The sequence below is a fragment of the Daphnia carinata genome, chromosome 10 (assembly GCF_022539665.2).
Source record: "Daphnia carinata strain CSIRO-1 chromosome 10, CSIRO_AGI_Dcar_HiC_V3, whole genome shotgun sequence".
Classification (NCBI taxonomy): Eukaryota; Metazoa; Arthropoda; class Branchiopoda; order Diplostraca; family Daphniidae; genus Daphnia; species Daphnia carinata.
The window spans coordinates 3,860,436-3,877,287 of NC_081340.1; the positions used below are offsets into that span (position 1 = coordinate 3,860,436).

Below are 16,852 nucleotides of genomic sequence, written 5' to 3' on the forward strand. Positions count from 1 at the left end.
AGCTGTCTTCTTCAGTTACGAATGAACTTTCGTGGGAACCAAGTTGACTTTGAAGACTGTTAATGCATGTCTAAAATTTTCACAACGTTTCTATTTGTGGAATAGCCACAGAATGAGCTCGTCAGTCGTACAGGATTCTTTCCAATTTCATAACAGGTGTATAGAAAAATTTGATGTCCCAGTTTATGCATGATGGGGCTCAGCTAGAAGTTCACGGACTGAATGTTTCAACATGTCGCAAAGTGGCTTGTATTGTTAATTCGTTTGATTAACATGTTCCGGCGGTTGCTAGGTATTCCGGAAAGTTATGCTTGGATTCACCGGATTCAGATCGATCAAAAAAATCGGCCACTACATCACATTTTGTGATACAGAGCTATAGCTCCAAGCAACAAACAATCAGCCATTTTCAACCAACGAAAAATATCCATGAAGCAGCATAAAAGATTCATCCACGTGAATAAACTTTCGTGTGAGTTAAAGAATTCTATCGGCCATATGTTTTGTTTTACTGCTGGCGAATTTATAGGTTTCTTCAAATTCTACAAGTAACAATCAATGAGAGACACATTGAAAATTCCTTATTCTAGTTGACTCACCAAGTTCCGCGGTGCCTTGTTTTCCCGCTGAAGTAAAAGATGTTTTCGACTACGAAAACCATAAATGCAATGCACACTCCTACGAACCAGATGAGGAACGCGCTTTGAAGATCGTCAAAGTCAAGTTTGCGTAGAAGTGCTCCGTAAGAATGTGATGTGCTGCAGTGATCTTTCCCGGACAGATGCTTCATTCGCCAGTGCTCCATTAATCCACTTTCCAACATCACGAGGATCCTTGGTTAGAACAAAAAAAGATACAATTTTAAGTCGGCGCCGAAAGTCAGCAAGAATGCGTTATAGAAACGTTTATGGAATCTTACTTTCTGTTTAAAAATGCTCCAATGGGACTTCCTTTAGGCACCGCAAATGCTTGATTGACTTTATAAAATGTTTCCTTGGCGACGCCCATAGTGCAGGTAGAACCAGAGCTAATGAAGTCCTTTTCAACGGCATATTTAATTCTTGCCTTATTCTAAAATAAATTACGAGAAAAAGAATTTTGTTATACCAAATATATGACACATGTGTGAGAAACTTTACATTCATGTAGGCAAAACCTCCTTTTTTAACGGCTTGTTCTCCTTCAACGAGGGAGTCGACCAATCTTTCGGGGTACTGGCGTAACTGGTCACCGATGATGCGGTATATGCCGTCTGTTGCTTCCTATGGGCTCAAATGGTTAAAGAATTCTTTTAAACAGTAAGACGTTAGAACTGTCAGTTTACCAAAAACAATGATTCTAGGTCTGATCCACTCCAAACTATCCAGCCAAGTCCTGAATCGGGCAGTTCATCTAGTGACCGTATAACAGGTTTCAGATTTGGGACGCTCAAAAATGATACAAGTGTTCCTATGTAAGCGTGAATAAACACCAAGGCGCACAAAAACCAAATCATAGCCAGCAATCGTAAAGAGTGCTCCTTTTCAGGAATTTTCTGTCCAGCTGCAAGTGATAAATTGATTGGTTAAATATTTTCCTAATTCCCTGCCTAATAATATGCATAATCTTAGGAAAAAACAATAATCAACAACAGCGTATCTATACTTACATTGCGTCAGAAGAACTCCATAGACAAACGCCAGCTGCTTCTTGCGTCTTTTTGTGCGTTGTACTTTGGTTAGCAATTTGGATTGGATCCACATAACGAAGGGTAGGACTACAAGGATGCCCATTAGTATCATCCAAACTTGTAATTGAAAAGGCTTGATGAAGGTCGACAGCTGTTTTCCGCGAATTGGCGCAGGAATCATAATGCCACTAGATTCTTCATAATAAGCAACAGTGAAATCGACGACCTGATGACGCGCATGAGTCACGGAGAACGAGCCGATGCCCACGTCCGATTCCTGTTATAAAATTTGCGTTAAATGAGGTTGACAAATTTAACACAAGTACTAAGTTAGGATACATTATTCAGGATCATCGCAATCATTCCATTCCACGTTCCGTTTGGCAATAATCCTCCATAGGCTTCGTCCTTGGGAACTTTAATCGTGATCCTGTTAAAATTTGCATCGGTAAGTATCATAACTTTATTCAAAAAAGCGAACTCACGAGAAATTGTAAGTTTTCATAAGGGCGTTGAGGATTTCAAAAGAAAATCCTCTTCCTTCAGTGATATCTCCGTTTTCGTTTCGGACAAATTCGACGAACGGCAAAATCTATTAATACAAATCATTACCTTTATTTCAATCAATCATTACAGTAAACTATTTCCGTTACATTACCTCTACCGACGCTACACGCAGTGTTTTCCCATTTAGTAGATTGTGATGGACAGCATCTAAACATAAACAAAAAAATTAATAAATAGAAAAAAAAAAGTGTTCCTTTGTTTTGTTTCTTACCTTGACCATAAAGCTGTGTAACAGCGTTTCCTGAAAAAACAGCAAGAAGGACCACAACACCAACAAGTCTGCGGCACAAGTTTCCCATGACTTTGTAGTCGGGCAAGTGATGGTATCTAGAAGGTAAAGTCGTTAGATGGATGCACAACAACATGAATGCCCTTTTGCTACAAATTGACACGTAGCACAGTTCAATGTACATGTTCTTTTTTAGACAATAACCGACAACGCCCGCAAATGCACTCGCGTGTGAAAGAGGGCTTGGACATGAATATGGTATGAGATGCACAACAGGTTACACTTCGTTAAAAGGAAACAGTGTCAAATTGCGTACAAACAAACAGAAGAAAACTAGCTTCTGTTGTTAAAACAAGAGTAATGTAACCCGTGTATTTTATTATTTTAAGAATAGATAGAAAATTCCATAAATTTAAAAGAATTTACCAATGCCCCCATAAATCAAACAACAATCCTAACGAGTCTATTTTTCACGGAACAACATTCTCACGTCCTTTAGCTTGAGGTCGAGCTAAAGCAGCAAGACGACTTGAATGGGAGCTGCTACTGCTGCTGCCAGGGACGGAGGGTGGAGGAACGCTTACGGATACCCTTTTTGATCCAAGGCGCATGGAGCCTTGACGTTGAAAATCTGATGGCTTATTCACCGGTAGTTGGTGTAGTGCATCTGATTCGGAACGACTCAATGGAGCTCGTAATTTTGATTGGAATGGAAGACTAGATGTAGGTGCTGTGGGCGTCACGGAGCTAAGCAATCGATGTCATTCAATATTGGTAACTTCTGGTCATAATTTAAATAATAATAAATATACCGCCGGGTAGGAAGAACTGCAATCCCATGCTGCCTAGACGGCGCTTTTATGACAGCAGCTGGCGGAGGACAGGGCAGCGGATGGACGGCTTTCACTGCGCCAAGTTTTAAAATAGGAGGTTTGGGAGGTGCAACATGGTTAGCAGGTGCTGTGGCGGACGTCGAACGCAGAAGTGGAGTCCTTGTAAATCAATGTAACAAACAACCATGAAAAAGTGTTAAAACCATAAGACAAATTTTAGTCACTTGAATGTTGCCTTCTGTGGCAGGGTTTTGGGAGGTGTAGGCGCAGGTTCCTTGATAGGTTTCCGTAATGGACTAGGATTAACTGCAAGAGACGGTCGAGTTCGTAATGGAGTAGCGTAAGATCTGGACACTACAGGGCTGGACCCAATACTCATCCTTCCTCTGGATTGTGAAGCTTTAGTAAACTAGATAAATTTTTTAGGATGAAAAGCTATGAATTACAGGCATGGTCAATCATAAATTAAATTACTCTGGGAGTCTTCTTCATATTTAATTCTGGGCTGCTATTAATCAAAATTTCTTCATCTCGTGAGTCGTTACGAGGTGAAAGTAACAAAGAGTCTGGAGATAATTTCATTGCCAAATCTACCACTAAGGTGAGATAAGTGTTATTAGAGTATCTGTTTTTTTTTAAGTATATGTGTGTACTTTTTCTTGGACTGATTGTTTTCTCTTTATCATGTTCAATATGTTCAGCCAAGTTTAGAGCTTCTTGTTCAATGACATCCCATGCAAGTTCAAATGGGTTGGAAGCTGTGTGAGTAAAAACTGAATCTTTGACATTTTGATGCTCAGACACATTTTTAGACTGTCCAGTAGTAAGATTCTTTTTGTCTGGACTATCATCAAGATTCACTAAAATCCCTAAATCAGCTTGATCTGTGTGGACTGGCGTTCCTGCAAAGTAATGTAAATAAGTAATTATTCATGTCTTTTTTTTTTTTTTCTTTGTCCACCTGCTGACAAGGGTGAGTCTTGGTGTTGTGACAGGGATCGTAATTTGATGGATTTTTCCAGAGCAAGTCCAAGCTCAACTCCAAGATCTATGGCTTGCTGATCATTTTTTGAATTCTTGCCTTGCATGGAACAGAGCTCAAAAGGGTCGTCATCCTGTTGTGCATATTCTGAAGGTCTAAAATAAGGTAGTGATGAAAAACGGTCGTAGGGGCCATCAATATCTACCAAAGTATCAACAGGAATGCCTGGAAAACGAGCAAACGAAGTAGAAAATCCATTACTATCGTGGCTAGTGAAGATAACTGTTAAAGAAGCACTGTTAGGTTTCAAAACGATTTGTCGTTATGGTTTAGTCAACTAGAATTAATTGACTTACCCGACATCACAGTTGTTTATCAGCTTTTTAAACCATGTAATAGTCACTAAACCAGTAGGTTCGACCCTTCGAAGAAACCAGTTGATTGATGATAAAGATGAACTTCGACGAAATCTGCTTTTTTGAAATAGGATTTTAGAAAATGTATGTTGAAGTGCGCAATACGCTCACCAGATGCTTTTTGTATAGTCAACGGTCATTACCGAATCAGTAATTAGAAGAAATTAGAAAGAAATAAATAGTTTTAAAAAATGTTTTAACGATTTTTATCGATAAAATATTTGTCCTACCTGATTTTTTAAATCGCACTTACCAACTTTGATATTAAAATTATGAAAATTCTCCACCACTAGATGGGGTTTAAATATCCATGTTTTGTTACAACGAAAAGCAGACGCTCTTTTTTTGACAGTCAGAACTTAGAAGGCCTATGAAGTACAAAAGCTTGCTTTTGCGCACTGAAACACGTCAGCGGAGCCACAAATCTTTAGTTCAGACGGTTTCCCTGAAATTCTGGGAGTAGCAGTTTTATCTCTCGGTCAGGTGCAAGTGCATTTCTCGACAGCAAATTGTGATTGGCCTGTTCGTGCCATTTCTCCCATAAAGAATCTCAAGGATGAACAGCATGGTAAATATTTATATTCTACACTGAAACTTCTCCAGTGCTTCTGGTTGGTAGGCGAAAAACCGTAGCAAATAACCCCAGTCAAAGTGTTTTTTAATCTTATCATTAACTCATGAAGAATTTCTGAATTGATAAACATTCTGTGATTAGAGTAAAATAGAAAACACCAAGGAACCATGGATCAGACAAAGATTAAATACCATAAACAAAGAAGTTTTCTGCTTATATTACCTGAAACACTCATAGAGTTGCTTATTGTTTATTCTTCACTTTATTTTTTATACAGCATCAACTTTTTTTTTTGTTTTGTTTTGTTTTAAGTAGCATTTGTACTTAACAATGTTTATCATTCGTCGTCTCTCGCGATAATTCACCACCATTTGTAGCTTGCCCTGTAATTAGGGGTCTTTGTTCATGAGCAAACATCCTTAATCAGCAAAGCATTTTACTTTACTTAACGTATTAAGTTCATGTGTGCATGAGTCTCTGGCGATCGTAGTAAAACTAAACAGAAAACAACGAGAATGGGCGTCACAAAAGCATACTTTCCGTGAGGTCATGCTTTGTGCGTGGGCATGTTCCGAATAGCAGGAAGTGGAATGTAATCATTTAAGTGCAAAGCATTTTTTAACGCCATCCTTTAATTAAAGTTCGTAGTGTTTATTTCACGAAATATTGTAATCGTAACTTCTTTAAACCATTCTTTAAGTTAGTAGAATTCCCTATTTATCAAGCTTAAAGAAAAATTCAAGAACCCAAACGTTAGCAGTTCTTTCGTTTAGTATTAACTTCACATTAAATAAGGTACATGGACTACATGCCCAGATTTGTCTTATTCGTGCCCATCACAGGTTAACAATAAATACTAAGCAGATGGTACTCTATATTTTATTATGTATGCAAACGCCCACTGCGATGACCAAAAACACAGTAATCTGAGGCCGCGAACTAGTTGAAAAGGCAGCCGCAGCCCGTGTTCTTACAGTTCGCAATGAGAATATATCGATCCATCGATCGACGAAGGCTTGTATGGCCGCCTCGGTTGTGTTAGATGTTTCCCTTCTGCGCATTAAAAAGGAACAGAGTAGAGCAAATGCTTTAAAGTTATCTCTCCAAATTATACATGTTTGCATACTTTGTTGCAGAGGATGAAAGCGGGGAAATGCCCTACTGATGAACTTTCCCTCACCAATTGCGCTGTGGTGAATCCTCAAGACTTCAACGATTCCGTCAAGTAAGGCTCTTTTAAATTTTTATTTGTTCTAACTATTTCGTTTAGACGATTAAGATTGACAGAATTAGAACAAAAATAATCGCGAAGAGAGGAAATACTTGTCTTGTTTGGGACGTATTCTACGATATGTCTACGCCGTCCATTTTATCGTGCATTCTGACACAGAAAAACTTGTTCGACAAATTGGAAGAACTGTGTACCTAATGACCGCTTTCATATTTAATTAATAGTTGATAGTTTAGCACCCTAAGTATAATCTTTCAACCCATAGCCAGTCAAGAGCCTAACAGAAACTCATAGTTAATTACGAACAACACTTTGGAAAAAATTGTGTAAACAAAAATGATAAATCGTTTAATTATTGTTCTTATTTTAGGCATGTCGAAGTGTATACGGCACCAAACCAGAGCTTCGTCTTCACCATCAGAAGTCATCGTGATGTTCCACCGTCATCCATTGGTTTTGGCTTGCTTCAGCGCAAATGGGCTACTCTTTCACTTGGACAGGACATAGACGTTCGCCCTTTTCAGTTCGATATTAATCAACACACCTTAGCAAACATAGTCCTTGAAGTGGATTTCCTCCAAAAGAAAAGGTAATGCAATGGCCTAGACCTGTCGATTAGAACGAAGTACATCTCTCTGTCGTGAGTCCTTGGACCTTCGTTTGTGGAACTGGTCGAACGCACAGCGAATCCTGCAGTGTATGCATTGCTGTGCGTATACCCCCCTTACATTATTGATCGATAGTAAACTAGTATGACTGAGCTGTTATCTCATTTCACGTAGTTGCAATTCTCACTTTTGTGTTATGTATTGATCGGTCATGGATCACAGGAAGCACTATGCACCATGCCCGCTACTTTTCTATTGTTTTACGAAGAATGCTTTTCGCTCATCGCCTTGAATCGTGAGAGAAATTTTTGCATTATTTTTTTTTTGCAAGGGAATTTCCCGTTCGTGCTGGTCTACAACATCTCTCGCGTGAGTTCCATTTTCGCCCCAGGGACAGTCAGTGACTCTTCTCAGTCAGATTGAATGCTGAACATGTTCTTTATAATCGTGTGGTAAAGTGGGTCAAATCCAACCTTTTGATCCGTTGATCAAAAATGTATATCTGGGCTTGTTTTTATTTAGTAGCGTGTTGCTACGCCATAGCCTGTTACCTATAGGGTAGTTTTCATATAGATATGATATCACGCCAAGTTTTGGAGTCACGCAGTTTTCTCTATTCGCGCCTTACTGTTTTGCCCTTTGTCTTATAGTCTTTCTAAAATAACTTTTTGTCCTTACTTCCAGCACAACGCTGGAGCCCTACGATAGCGATGCCATGGCGCGGGAATTTCTCGCACAATTTCATCATCAAAGCTTCTCCATTGGACAACAACTAGTTTTTCAGTTCCAAGAAAAGAAACTCCTTATTTTGATTGTGAAGGAACTCGAAGGTTAGATCTAATGCAAGGATATCTACATCCTGCGTCGAATAGTTAAATGTCTGAATGAAACGAAATTCGATCAGTACTAATCATCTTATTTTGATTGTTCCATTTTGGTTGTGTAGGAGCCGACATTAACGCCATGCGCTCCGGCACCAAAGAAGCTAAATCCCGAAAAATCCGGATCGGTCAGTGCTTTCCCAATACGATGATTGTCTTCGATAAATCTGAAGGATCCTCAGTTAACCTAGTCGGAAAATCTAAAGGGTAAATAAAAGAAACTAGGCTTTATGTGGTGCTCTTCTTTATTGATTGAATGAAATGTTTTGTCCTCTAGAAAAACAGTTCATCATTCAATCATCAATCCAGACTGGGATTTCCAGAACATGGGCGTTGGTGGATTGGACACAGAATTTAACGCCATTTTCCGCCGAGCATTTGCTTCGCGTGTTTTCCCTCCCGAAATCGTGGAACAGCTAGGTTAGATAGAAATATGCGTATGGGTTCTTTCTATTACAAATCGATAATGATGGTTTTTTTTTAGGTTGCAAACATGTCAAAGGTATTCTTCTTTATGGCCCGCCTGGAACGGGAAAAACTCTAATGGCTCGTCAGATTGGAAAAATGTTAAATGCCCGTGAACCCAAGATCGTCAACGGTCCACAGATCCTGGATAAGTATGTTGGTGAATCGGAAGCTAACATTCGACGACTTTTCGCCGAAGCTGAAGAGGAGGAAAAACGAGTAAGCTAAACCAAACTTCAGCTTGTGGAAATGTCATCGTAAAGTTAACTTTGCTCTATTCCGACGCAGCTCGGTCCCAACAGTGGCTTGCATATCATCATTTTCGATGAAATCGATGCCATCTGCAAATCTCGTGGTTCAGTGGCAGGAGCTTCTGGAGTTCACGACACCGTTGTCAACCAACTTCTGGCCAAGATCGATGGTGTAGAGCAATTGAACAACATTCTTGTCATTGGTATGACAAACAGAAGGGATATGATCGATGAAGCTCTTTTACGACCTGGCCGTATGGAAGTGAGCTACTTAATTTTTTAACTCGCTCCTAATTATCACAAAGCATTCGTATTTTATCATCATTTAATATACTGCGTTTTTCTCCTTTTTTTTTAGGTCCAAATGGAAATTGGATTGCCGAATGAAACGGGCAGGGCCCAAATTCTAAAAATCCATACCGCGCGCATGCGAGATAACAAAAAGATAGCGCCTGATGTTGACTTGCAGGTAATTATTGAATAGGCATAGCTCATACGAGAATAAATATTTGTCATTTATTGATGTGCAGGAATTAGCCGTGTTAACAAAGAACTTCAGTGGAGCTGAAATCGAAGGCTTAGTCCGGGCGGCTCAGTCGACGGCATTGAATCGATTGATCAAAGCTTCCAATAAAGTGGAGGTGGATCCCGAAGCTGGCGAAAAGCTTATGGTCGACCGCGGAGATTTTCTTCATGCTTTGGAAACTGACATAAAACCGGTAAGCCACTCAGCATTTTGACTCACATGAAGTTGGCGTGTGATCTTATGTCTTTCATAGGCTTTTGGAACTAGCTCCGAAGCGTTGGAATTGTACATCACTCGTGGTATAATAAATTGGGGAGAGCCAATTAGGAGTCTGTTGGAGTATGGTGTTATCCTGACTCAACAGGCACGAACCGGCTTTGGTAACACTTTTCATACAATGTTCCTTGCAAACGGTTTAATCATCTACTGTTCTGTGAACAATTATTAGGATTGGTTTCCGTACTGCTAGAGGGTCCACCAAATGCAGGCAAAACAGCCCTCGCTGCCCAGTTAGCGAAAAACTCCGACTTCCCTTTTATCAAAATTTGCAGCCCGGACGATATGGTCGGCTTTTCAGAGTCGGCCAAGTGTCTACAAATCAGAAAAGTAATCAAAGGTGTTGCTTTGCAATTTTCAGTATTCGTCTTAATTCTCTCTTCGTGTCATTAGTTTTTTGATGACGCTTATCGCTCAGAGTTAAGCTGCATTTTAGTTGACAATATCGAGCGACTGCTTGACTACGGTGCTATTGGTCCCCGTTACTCCAACATTGTACTCCAGGCCCTGCTCGTCCTGCTTACCAAGCAGCCACCTAAAGGAAGGAAATTGCTTGTGTTTTGCACAACAAGTCGCAGGTTAGGTGTCGTCAAATTTAGATTCGAAAAAAATAACTTAACGCACTACTAATTCCTGTTTTCTTTGTTAGGCAAGTCTTGGAAGAAATGGAAATGCTCTCCACCTTCACCGCAGTCCTTCGTGTTCCTAATATATCAACCTGTGAACAGCTAGTTGCAGTATTGGAGGAGACGGATGTGTTTCCCAAAAATGAAATTGCAGCTATCGCGCGAAAAGTAGCGAACAGAAGGTAGTTTTAAATTAAATTCTCTAATTTGTACATCTATTTCAACATTTCAACATTCATTTCAAGACTTTTCATCGGAATCAAAAAGCTTCTCGGAATGATTGAGATGGCTAAGCATTTCGACGAACAACGACGCGTCTTCGATTTCCTGACGCAGTTAGAGGTAGAAAACTTTTTGGAGTTGGGCGCTTAGGATAAATTTTCTCTTCTTTCCCTTTTCCGACTTAATTTTTAAATATACTTCAGCAAATTAAATGTTCACTGTTATGGTCGAGATTTTCTGGTAGTGGAAGAAAAATGGAAGCTCTTCTGTCCAGTGCTTACTGTTCAGTAGGAATATCTGTTTTTCAATCTATATATTCCTGTTTCGTTAGCAGCAATAAATTATTTATGTGTACAGCCAGTTCAGTGTGCAGTCGGTAAATGGGCCAGCAACCAACTCATTTCTTTCGTCCTCCGGTACTGACATATTGGACTGTGCGTCTTTATAATGATGTATGTGCTTTTCACGTTGCTGTCTGTGTGATGGAATCTCATTACAGTTCATCATTCATTCTTTCACTGGTTTGTATTTATTTTTATCGACGAACAAGTAACGTGTTGCATTCCAAACCCATTTGCCTGAAGTTTCAAACCCATGCTGAAGCTGAAGAGTGAGTGTTGCAGTAAGAGGTTTGTTTCGTCGGATTTATTATCACGTACAACAATAAAATAGTAATTTACATTCGATTTACCCTCACTTTATGACAAGTATGATCATGTATCATCATATCACTATATCGTCTAGGCTTTTTTTGTGACTGTATCAATAGTTTGTTTATCTGGTTTTAATACAAGGTTTTAGCTCTGTGGTAGAGCGTCTAGCTATGGTACCTGTTGCTATGGGTTCAAAACTCAGTAGTCGGTGATACACTAGTTTATGTTATTGCACCAAAGGTTCATTTACTACAGTTTATCGTAAAGTGCTAGAAATTTGCCACGAAACAATCTACAAAATTATTTATTAAGTGTAAATCGATTGTCCATAAGTGACAAGAAAAAACTAAAATTGTTAATGTATGACCCGTAGCTCAGTGGTAGAGCATCGGCGTGTTACGCCGAAAGTTAAAGGTTCAATTCCCAAGAGTGTCTAATAAAACGAAATTAATAAATAGCTATCAATAGCTTCAACTGGTAAGTATGAATTCCGCACTATGTATTAAAAAACTGTATATGGATCTCAAAGATGGAGATTGTTGTGCATTTAGTTCGTACCTGTATAATTAACAGATAAACAATGGAAGCAATGCTCACCATCAAAGGTGAGATTGTATTGAGCAAGGTAAATAAAAAAAAGTTGAAAAATGTAATGTGTGAACACAGCGAACACAGACAATGAATGAAACAAATTTTGCAAAAAATATTTAAAAAAAAAAAATTTTATTGACAATTCTCTGCACATTACAATTATTTTTGCAACTTTAAAAAGGCACAATAGCCCTTTCAAAAGTTGCCGTCAACCCAGGCAGGGGGAGACACTGCCTTGTTGACCCACCGGGGAGATTACCCGGTGATTGGCTAAGAGAAGCCGGAAGAAGAGCCGAAGATATGGAACATTTTTACTGGAGCGATTAACCTTTAATTCGGATTTGCGGATAGCCACGTCGCCCTCCGTGAACACATCATCGGACTACGCGGACCCCCACGTCCCCTTTCCGGCCAGAGCCCTCCAAACCTCGGTATATGTTATTTTTATATATACCGTACAGTAGGGGCATGACCCCCTACGGGCTTATTATGAGTCAAGGGGAAACGGGGCTACGGAAAGGAAGGGAGCCCAGATATACACTTCAATTTTTTAAATATTAAATACCGTAGGAGAACGTGAACAAAGTACAGAAATTCCATGTTGTCCATCCCATCATCACAATTTATTTAGTGTCTCGCTTCATTCAAGAACCTTTCCAGATCCAGTTTAAATATTAACCTATTTTAAGAATAGAAAAAAAATCGTTAAGCATACAATTTCTTGCCCAGACACGCACTAAAATTTTTTAAATAACCAATACCGTATTACAAAGAATGTGATCCAAGTGTGGAAATTCGACTTCGTGCTTCCAAGCTTTATCATTTGTCCGGTTTCTTGTCCCAAGCAAAAACCTTTTCAGATCTATTATTTTTATAACTATAGGAAGTAAAAAAACCCCCATAGATTAGCAAATTAATTCTTCTATTTTGTATTCATCGCACTTAGCTTTATGATTATGTGAAGATAATTCTCGCGGGTAACACCCTTGAATCCTGGACAGATTGTGCTGGATTAAATCCTGGAATCATCAGGCGAAATTGAATACCTCACCAAGAATCCTTTGAAAGAAATGACTGGATTTAGTATGTTGATCAAAACACATTAAGTCATTTGCTCCATTCCGCTGTTGAACTGTGCAGTATTTTCATCGCCCACGAATTAGTCATTCAGGATGGCATTATCTTTCTTGACACTTCTAAAGTTCCTATGCGACATCCTTATCATGCTACACTTTTTTACCATACCATTTGCTTCCTCAATGTGTTCTTATGCACATACTTTATCTTTGATTCCTTTTAAGTTATGCAGCTACCAATCAATTTTTTGATTTCATCACTGAGAAGAACAGATGCATGTGTCTTGTAAATTTGTTGCAAGGCAGATGTTACTGCCTTAAAATCACCACACATTCTGTCTGGCTTTCATTCAGTCCACACAGCCTACATTTGGCATATTTTTTGCACACACCCCCTAGAAAAATAAATGTTTAAATAAGACAGATGATTGATATTTATGTGACATAAGTGTACCATTTACCTCTCACACATTACATACTGGATAGGTGTTTGGGAAGTGTCAGCTGTACAAATTTTGTGCAACAACTTCAATATGTATTGTTGTTGTAATTGCTTAGGGCTCTCAATTCCGCAGCTGATGATCACAGATATAATAACCTATTGAAAGGATTTCAAATTTTAATCAATGTGACATACAGGATATCATCTAAAATCACCGAGGACAGAATCTGGGTCACTAAAAATTCTAGCAGGAAAATGTTAGCCTTAATGGTATCATAACATAACAAAATATGCAAAAGGAAGATTTAAACTATGCCAAAGAGGTTTACTTGCTTAATTGAAAAACAAGGTATCGTATGTTGGCCGAATAGGTTAAAATGTTAAAGAAAAAATTGAATTTTAATACTGCGTTTTCGTAGTTCCAATGAAAACTGAAGTATTGGTGGAAATAGTAAACTTCTTCTGCCAAAAAATAACGGAGAGCACGTAAAAGTGCGAAAATGTACAATAGCAGATTTCTAGTAAAACGTTAGTGGAAAGAAATACGTGCAAAGTATTACAAACAGGCAACCGTAAGCAGTAGAAGATCAGACAAAATGTCGGACAATAGTCTTAGCAAATGCTATGGCAACGTCAGAGGGATGGGTATTCCTGTTGCGTTGCCAAAATGCCACTGCCTATAGGGCTTAGGGCAACTTACCGGAGCTAGGCCAGAACAAAAAACATGTAGATTTCGAATAAGATAAAAAATCTATCCTTTTCGAGTAGGAAAACTGAGAACTAGGTATTGAAAAACAAATTATTAAGCAAAAAGAATAAAACATTCCAGTGTGTCTCAAGACGGTTTGGTGGTCTTCTTTATGGGTTGTGGGAAAAGTAGCGGTGTAGGGAACAGTTCACCTTGACATCACGGGTTTTTCCAAATGACCTGATAAGTTTTCAAGCAGTTAAAGCTCACAGACTAACGTGTAGAGTTCAGGCAGAGTCCCCTCTGAAATGAACTTTCACCATTGACGTCCTTGGACGGCACCTCTTCTCTAAGGAGAAGGCAAACGAACAAGTATGTATAAAACTGGTGAGTGGTCTTCTGAATTCAGTTGCTAACGCTATCAACATGGGTCAAGAAGTGCTGCTACTCGTTCATCCAAATGCAAAGGTCAGAGTCTGCACTTGTCTACTATACACTGTGCGCATTCAAAACCATTTAAATTTCTTTTTTCTCGTGGCTTGTTGGTTATACCACTCCAGTAAATAATATTGTTATTTTAGATTACTTGGAAAACTCATTAGGGAAAGAAAATGGATACTAATTAGATGATGTTTTAACATTGATTACAGTTCATGGTCGCATATTTGCTCTTAGCTTTTACCATTACAGCAGTCTCTGCAAGACCACAGTTCTTTCCGGCGGAATCGGTTGAGAGCACAGGGGAGGACGAAATCGAAGGAAGACATTTTTTCCACCGTCAGCCTTATAACCACAGACGTCCTTTCACCGGACATCGTCCATTTGTAGGTCCTTTCAGCTCTTTCTCCGGAGGAGGCCTACATAACAGTGGTCTGTTCTCGCCAAGTGCCGGAAATTTCGAACCAAGCGGCCAGTTCTTTGGACCAAGTCAGTAAAACAAATTTTAGAAAATTATTTGCTACAAAAATATAACTGTGCATAATGTTTTACCTGGGTAGATATTGGAGGTGGTTCAGCGACTGCTCTCGGATTCGCGAACACAGGAAACGGAGGAGGTTCGGCAATTGGTTTTGGATCAGCAGGAAACGGCGGAGGACAAGCCACTGGAATCGGCATCGCTCAAGCACCTCTGGGCGGCTTTGGTATGGGAGTTGGTCTGGCAGTTGCCACGCCATTTGGAAACACAGCTCAAGGACAAGCATTTTCATTAGGATAACTCGCTAGAAAATAAATGATAACTCTCTGATTCAGCCAAACATTTACTATTTGATCTGCCATGTCAAGGAATAGCAAACAATGGCAACCAACAGTAAATCTAGAATAAGAGCATCCCAAAACATTTCACACAGTGTATTTGATGTGCAAATATAACTTACAGCCAAATGACAAAGAAGTTGTAATATTGTAAGATCCATTCACCTAAGTTGACATAATCAATAGATGTTTAGCGTTCAAGCTGGGATTTTTGAATTGCATTCTCAACTGAGTTTCTTAGAAGAGCAATGACTTGACTTGGATCAGATGCACCAGTAATTGCTGTTCCCGAGACAATCATATTTGCACCAGCTTCAGCACAGACATCAATAGTGCTAGGTCCAACTCCACCATCAACTTCAATGTCTAGATATGGAAAATTTGTCCTCAGATATTGGACCTTACTCATCATGTCTTCCATGAAAGATTGACCTCCAAATCCTGGTTCAACTGTCATTATCAAAACTACGTCAAAAAGATCTGAGTAGGGTAAAATGGTTTCAACAGGTGTTCCAGGCTTTAAGCCTACACCAACTCTCATTCCAGATTCTTGAATTTTCCTACAAAGAGTGGGAATGTCTTCACAAGCTTCAGCATGGAATGTGTACTGATTTGCTCCTGCATCTGCCATGCTTTCTACCCATTTCTCGGGATTCTGTACCATCATGTGCATGTCAAAGTAGACGTCGGGCATTTTCGGCCGTAGACATTTAACAATTGGGTGTCCAAAAGTAAGATTAGGAACAAAATGACCATCCATGACGTCTAAATGCAAGTAATCTGCTCCACTTTGCATCATTCTACGACACTCGTCGGCTAGGCAAGATAAATCGGCACACAAAATAGAAGGACCAATCTTACAAGAAGGATGCGAATGTCCAGACATGTTGACAGTTATTTGTTGCACCTTCTTCTTTACTGACTCGAACACTAATGAGAGTTTCAAGTTCAGATTAGTTTAACTTGTCTAAAGTCTACCGTCTACTCTACTTGGTTTTTACCGATATATGTCAATCCGCAGACGACTATGTAACCTTGACAACAAACGCTAAGGCCATCTGTTAACAAAGAGATCAAGAACCAATTGGAGTTGGTGGTTTAAATTGTGAAATTCGAATCCTTGGCCTTTTTCTTTTCCTCTACTATTCAACCATAGTCATGATTCACAGATTCCTTTTCTTAAATAAAAAAATTACACCTAAGCTGCTACTTTGATACACGAATAATACTTATACTCTATTCTATTTATTTGCGTGGGTATCAAATCAAAAGTAATAATATTCCTCTTCCTCTAAATTCGCCTTGCAAATCAATTCAAATATCCTGAAAAGCCCGTACTTACCAATCATTTATTGCGTTTCGACAGAGACGGAACCAAGTGGAAACACTCGTGTCATGATACATAAATGTGCAATCCTAACCTTGCAACTAAATGCCACGGAGTCTATTTTTCTTCTGCATGGAATGAATACAGAATATCCTGCTACCGTATGGCTTTGTCGTTGTTCCTTTATAGCCGTATCATCTGTATTATTCAACCACAAGAAGGATCTGTTGCATATACCATGCTGAAACCTGAGGATCACTAAGAAACAAATATTTTCATTCAGGTAAGACCATCAGCGATGAATCTTTGGACAACCTACATATTGGATGGGAAACTTTGGAGGTTCAAGTGTTTCTAAATTACTGTCTCTAAAGAACAGGCCCTCTCTAGACGTATTCAGTCTTGAACAGCTGCTCTCCTCGTGCTCTCGTTAACGGGTACAGAAAATCGATGTTTGCTATCGCA

The 16,852-nt window shown here is 39.2% G+C and overlaps 5 protein-coding genes across 6 annotated transcripts; 2 read left to right on the plus strand and 3 right to left on the minus strand.

The window, feature by feature from the left end:
* Window positions 1-162: 162 nt before the first annotated feature.
* On the minus strand, window positions 163-2,656 carry LOC130699722 (glutamate receptor ionotropic, delta-2-like). 2 transcript variants are annotated; one of them, XM_057521928.1, is made up of 10 exons: window positions 2,448-2,656; window positions 2,328-2,383; window positions 2,155-2,261; window positions 2,009-2,099; window positions 1,649-1,946; window positions 1,325-1,542; window positions 1,140-1,262; window positions 920-1,071; window positions 600-833; window positions 163-542 (listed from the first exon to the last, which is right to left on the minus strand). In XM_057521928.1, coding segments are annotated over exons 1-10 (1,482 nt in total). In that variant the 5' UTR covers window positions 2,650-2,656; the 3' UTR covers window positions 163-541. The 2 variants fall into 2 exon arrangements, with proteins under 2 accessions (XP_057377911.1, XP_057377910.1); XM_057521927.1 differs by having other exon boundaries at window positions 163-833.
* A 147-nt stretch (window positions 2,657-2,803) lies between these two features.
* LOC130699899 (uncharacterized) lies at window positions 2,804-4,773 on the minus strand. Its single transcript, XM_057521957.1, has 7 exons — window positions 4,637-4,773; window positions 4,260-4,505; window positions 3,952-4,200; window positions 3,773-3,894; window positions 3,523-3,707; window positions 3,278-3,457; window positions 2,804-3,212 (listed from the first exon to the last, which is right to left on the minus strand). The coding sequence occupies exons 1-7, from the start codon at window positions 4,641-4,643 to the stop codon at window positions 2,936-2,938; spliced, it is 1,266 nt and encodes a 421-aa protein (XP_057377940.1). The 5' UTR covers window positions 4,644-4,773; the 3' UTR covers window positions 2,804-2,935.
* Window positions 4,774-5,060: 287 nt separating this feature from the next.
* LOC130699612 (vesicle-fusing ATPase 1-like) lies at window positions 5,061-10,874 on the plus strand. The gene is made up of 15 exons (XM_057521857.1): window positions 5,061-5,264; window positions 6,407-6,495; window positions 6,872-7,090; window positions 7,794-7,939; window positions 8,056-8,197; window positions 8,268-8,410; window positions 8,475-8,674; window positions 8,744-8,968; window positions 9,065-9,175; window positions 9,237-9,425; window positions 9,486-9,612; window positions 9,681-9,838; window positions 9,902-10,086; window positions 10,158-10,316; window positions 10,380-10,874. Exons 1-15 carry the CDS (start codon window positions 5,253-5,255, stop codon window positions 10,504-10,506), a joined length of 2,232 nt encoding a protein of 743 aa, XP_057377840.1. The 5' UTR covers window positions 5,061-5,252; the 3' UTR covers window positions 10,507-10,874.
* Window positions 10,875-14,170: 3,296 nt separating this feature from the next.
* LOC130700178 (uncharacterized) lies at window positions 14,171-15,276 on the plus strand. Its single transcript, XM_057522196.2, has 3 exons — window positions 14,171-14,274; window positions 14,457-14,733; window positions 14,805-15,276. Exons 1-3 carry the CDS (start codon window positions 14,233-14,235, stop codon window positions 15,020-15,022), a joined length of 537 nt encoding a protein of 178 aa, XP_057378179.1. The 5' UTR covers window positions 14,171-14,232; the 3' UTR covers window positions 15,023-15,276.
* LOC130701734 (ribulose-phosphate 3-epimerase-like) lies at window positions 15,142-16,015 on the minus strand. The gene has a single exon (XM_057523652.2). The coding sequence runs from the start codon at window positions 15,944-15,946 to the stop codon at window positions 15,251-15,253; it is 696 nt and encodes a 231-aa protein (XP_057379635.1). The 5' UTR covers window positions 15,947-16,015; the 3' UTR covers window positions 15,142-15,250.
* Between the last annotated feature and the right edge of the window lie 837 nt (window positions 16,016-16,852).

What these genes read in the sequence shown, in the direction of transcription:
- LOC130699722 (XM_057521927.1), bottom strand. Translation starts at nt 2,649, where the DNA reads ATGTACATTGAACTGTGCTACGTGTCAATTTGTAGCAAAAGGGCATTC. An exon ending in TACACAGCTTTATGGTCAAG is followed by an intron (nt 2,384 to 2,447) that starts GTAAGAAACAAA and finishes GTTTATGTTTAG; the next exon opens with ATGCTGTCCATCACAATCTA. An exon ending in GAGGTTTTGCCTACATGAAT is followed by an intron (nt 1,072 to 1,139) that starts GTAAAGTTTCTC and finishes AATTTATTTTAG; the next exon opens with AATAAGGCAAGAATTAAATA.
- LOC130700178 (XM_057522196.2), top strand. Translation starts at nt 14,233, where the DNA reads ATGGGTCAAGAAGTGCTGCTACTCGTTCATCCAAATGCAAAG. An exon ending in TCGTTCATCCAAATGCAAAG is followed by an intron (nt 14,275 to 14,456) that starts GTCAGAGTCTGC and finishes CATTGATTACAG; the next exon opens with TTCATGGTCGCATATTTGCT. An exon ending in CGGCCAGTTCTTTGGACCAA is followed by an intron (nt 14,734 to 14,804) that starts GTCAGTAAAACA and finishes TTACCTGGGTAG; the next exon opens with ATATTGGAGGTGGTTCAGCG.
- LOC130699612 (XM_057521857.1), top strand. An exon ending in GATTTCCTCCAAAAGAAAAG is followed by an intron (nt 7,091 to 7,793) that starts GTAATGCAATGG and finishes CCTTACTTCCAG; the next exon opens with CACAACGCTGGAGCCCTACG. An exon ending in ACAGGCACGAACCGGCTTTG is followed by an intron (nt 9,613 to 9,680) that starts GTAACACTTTTC and finishes AACAATTATTAG; the next exon opens with GATTGGTTTCCGTACTGCTA.
- LOC130699899 (XM_057521957.1), bottom strand. An exon ending in AGACTCACCCTTGTCAGCAG is followed by an intron (nt 4,201 to 4,259) that starts GTGGACAAAGAA and finishes ATTACTTTGCAG; the next exon opens with GAACGCCAGTCCACACAGAT. An exon ending in AACAATCAGTCCAAGAAAAA is followed by an intron (nt 3,895 to 3,951) that starts GTACACACATAT and finishes ATCTCACCTTAG; the next exon opens with TGGTAGATTTGGCAATGAAA.
- LOC130701734 (XM_057523652.2), bottom strand. Translation starts at nt 15,946, where the DNA reads ATGTCTGGACATTCGCATCCTTCTTGTAAGATTGGTCCTTCTATTTTG.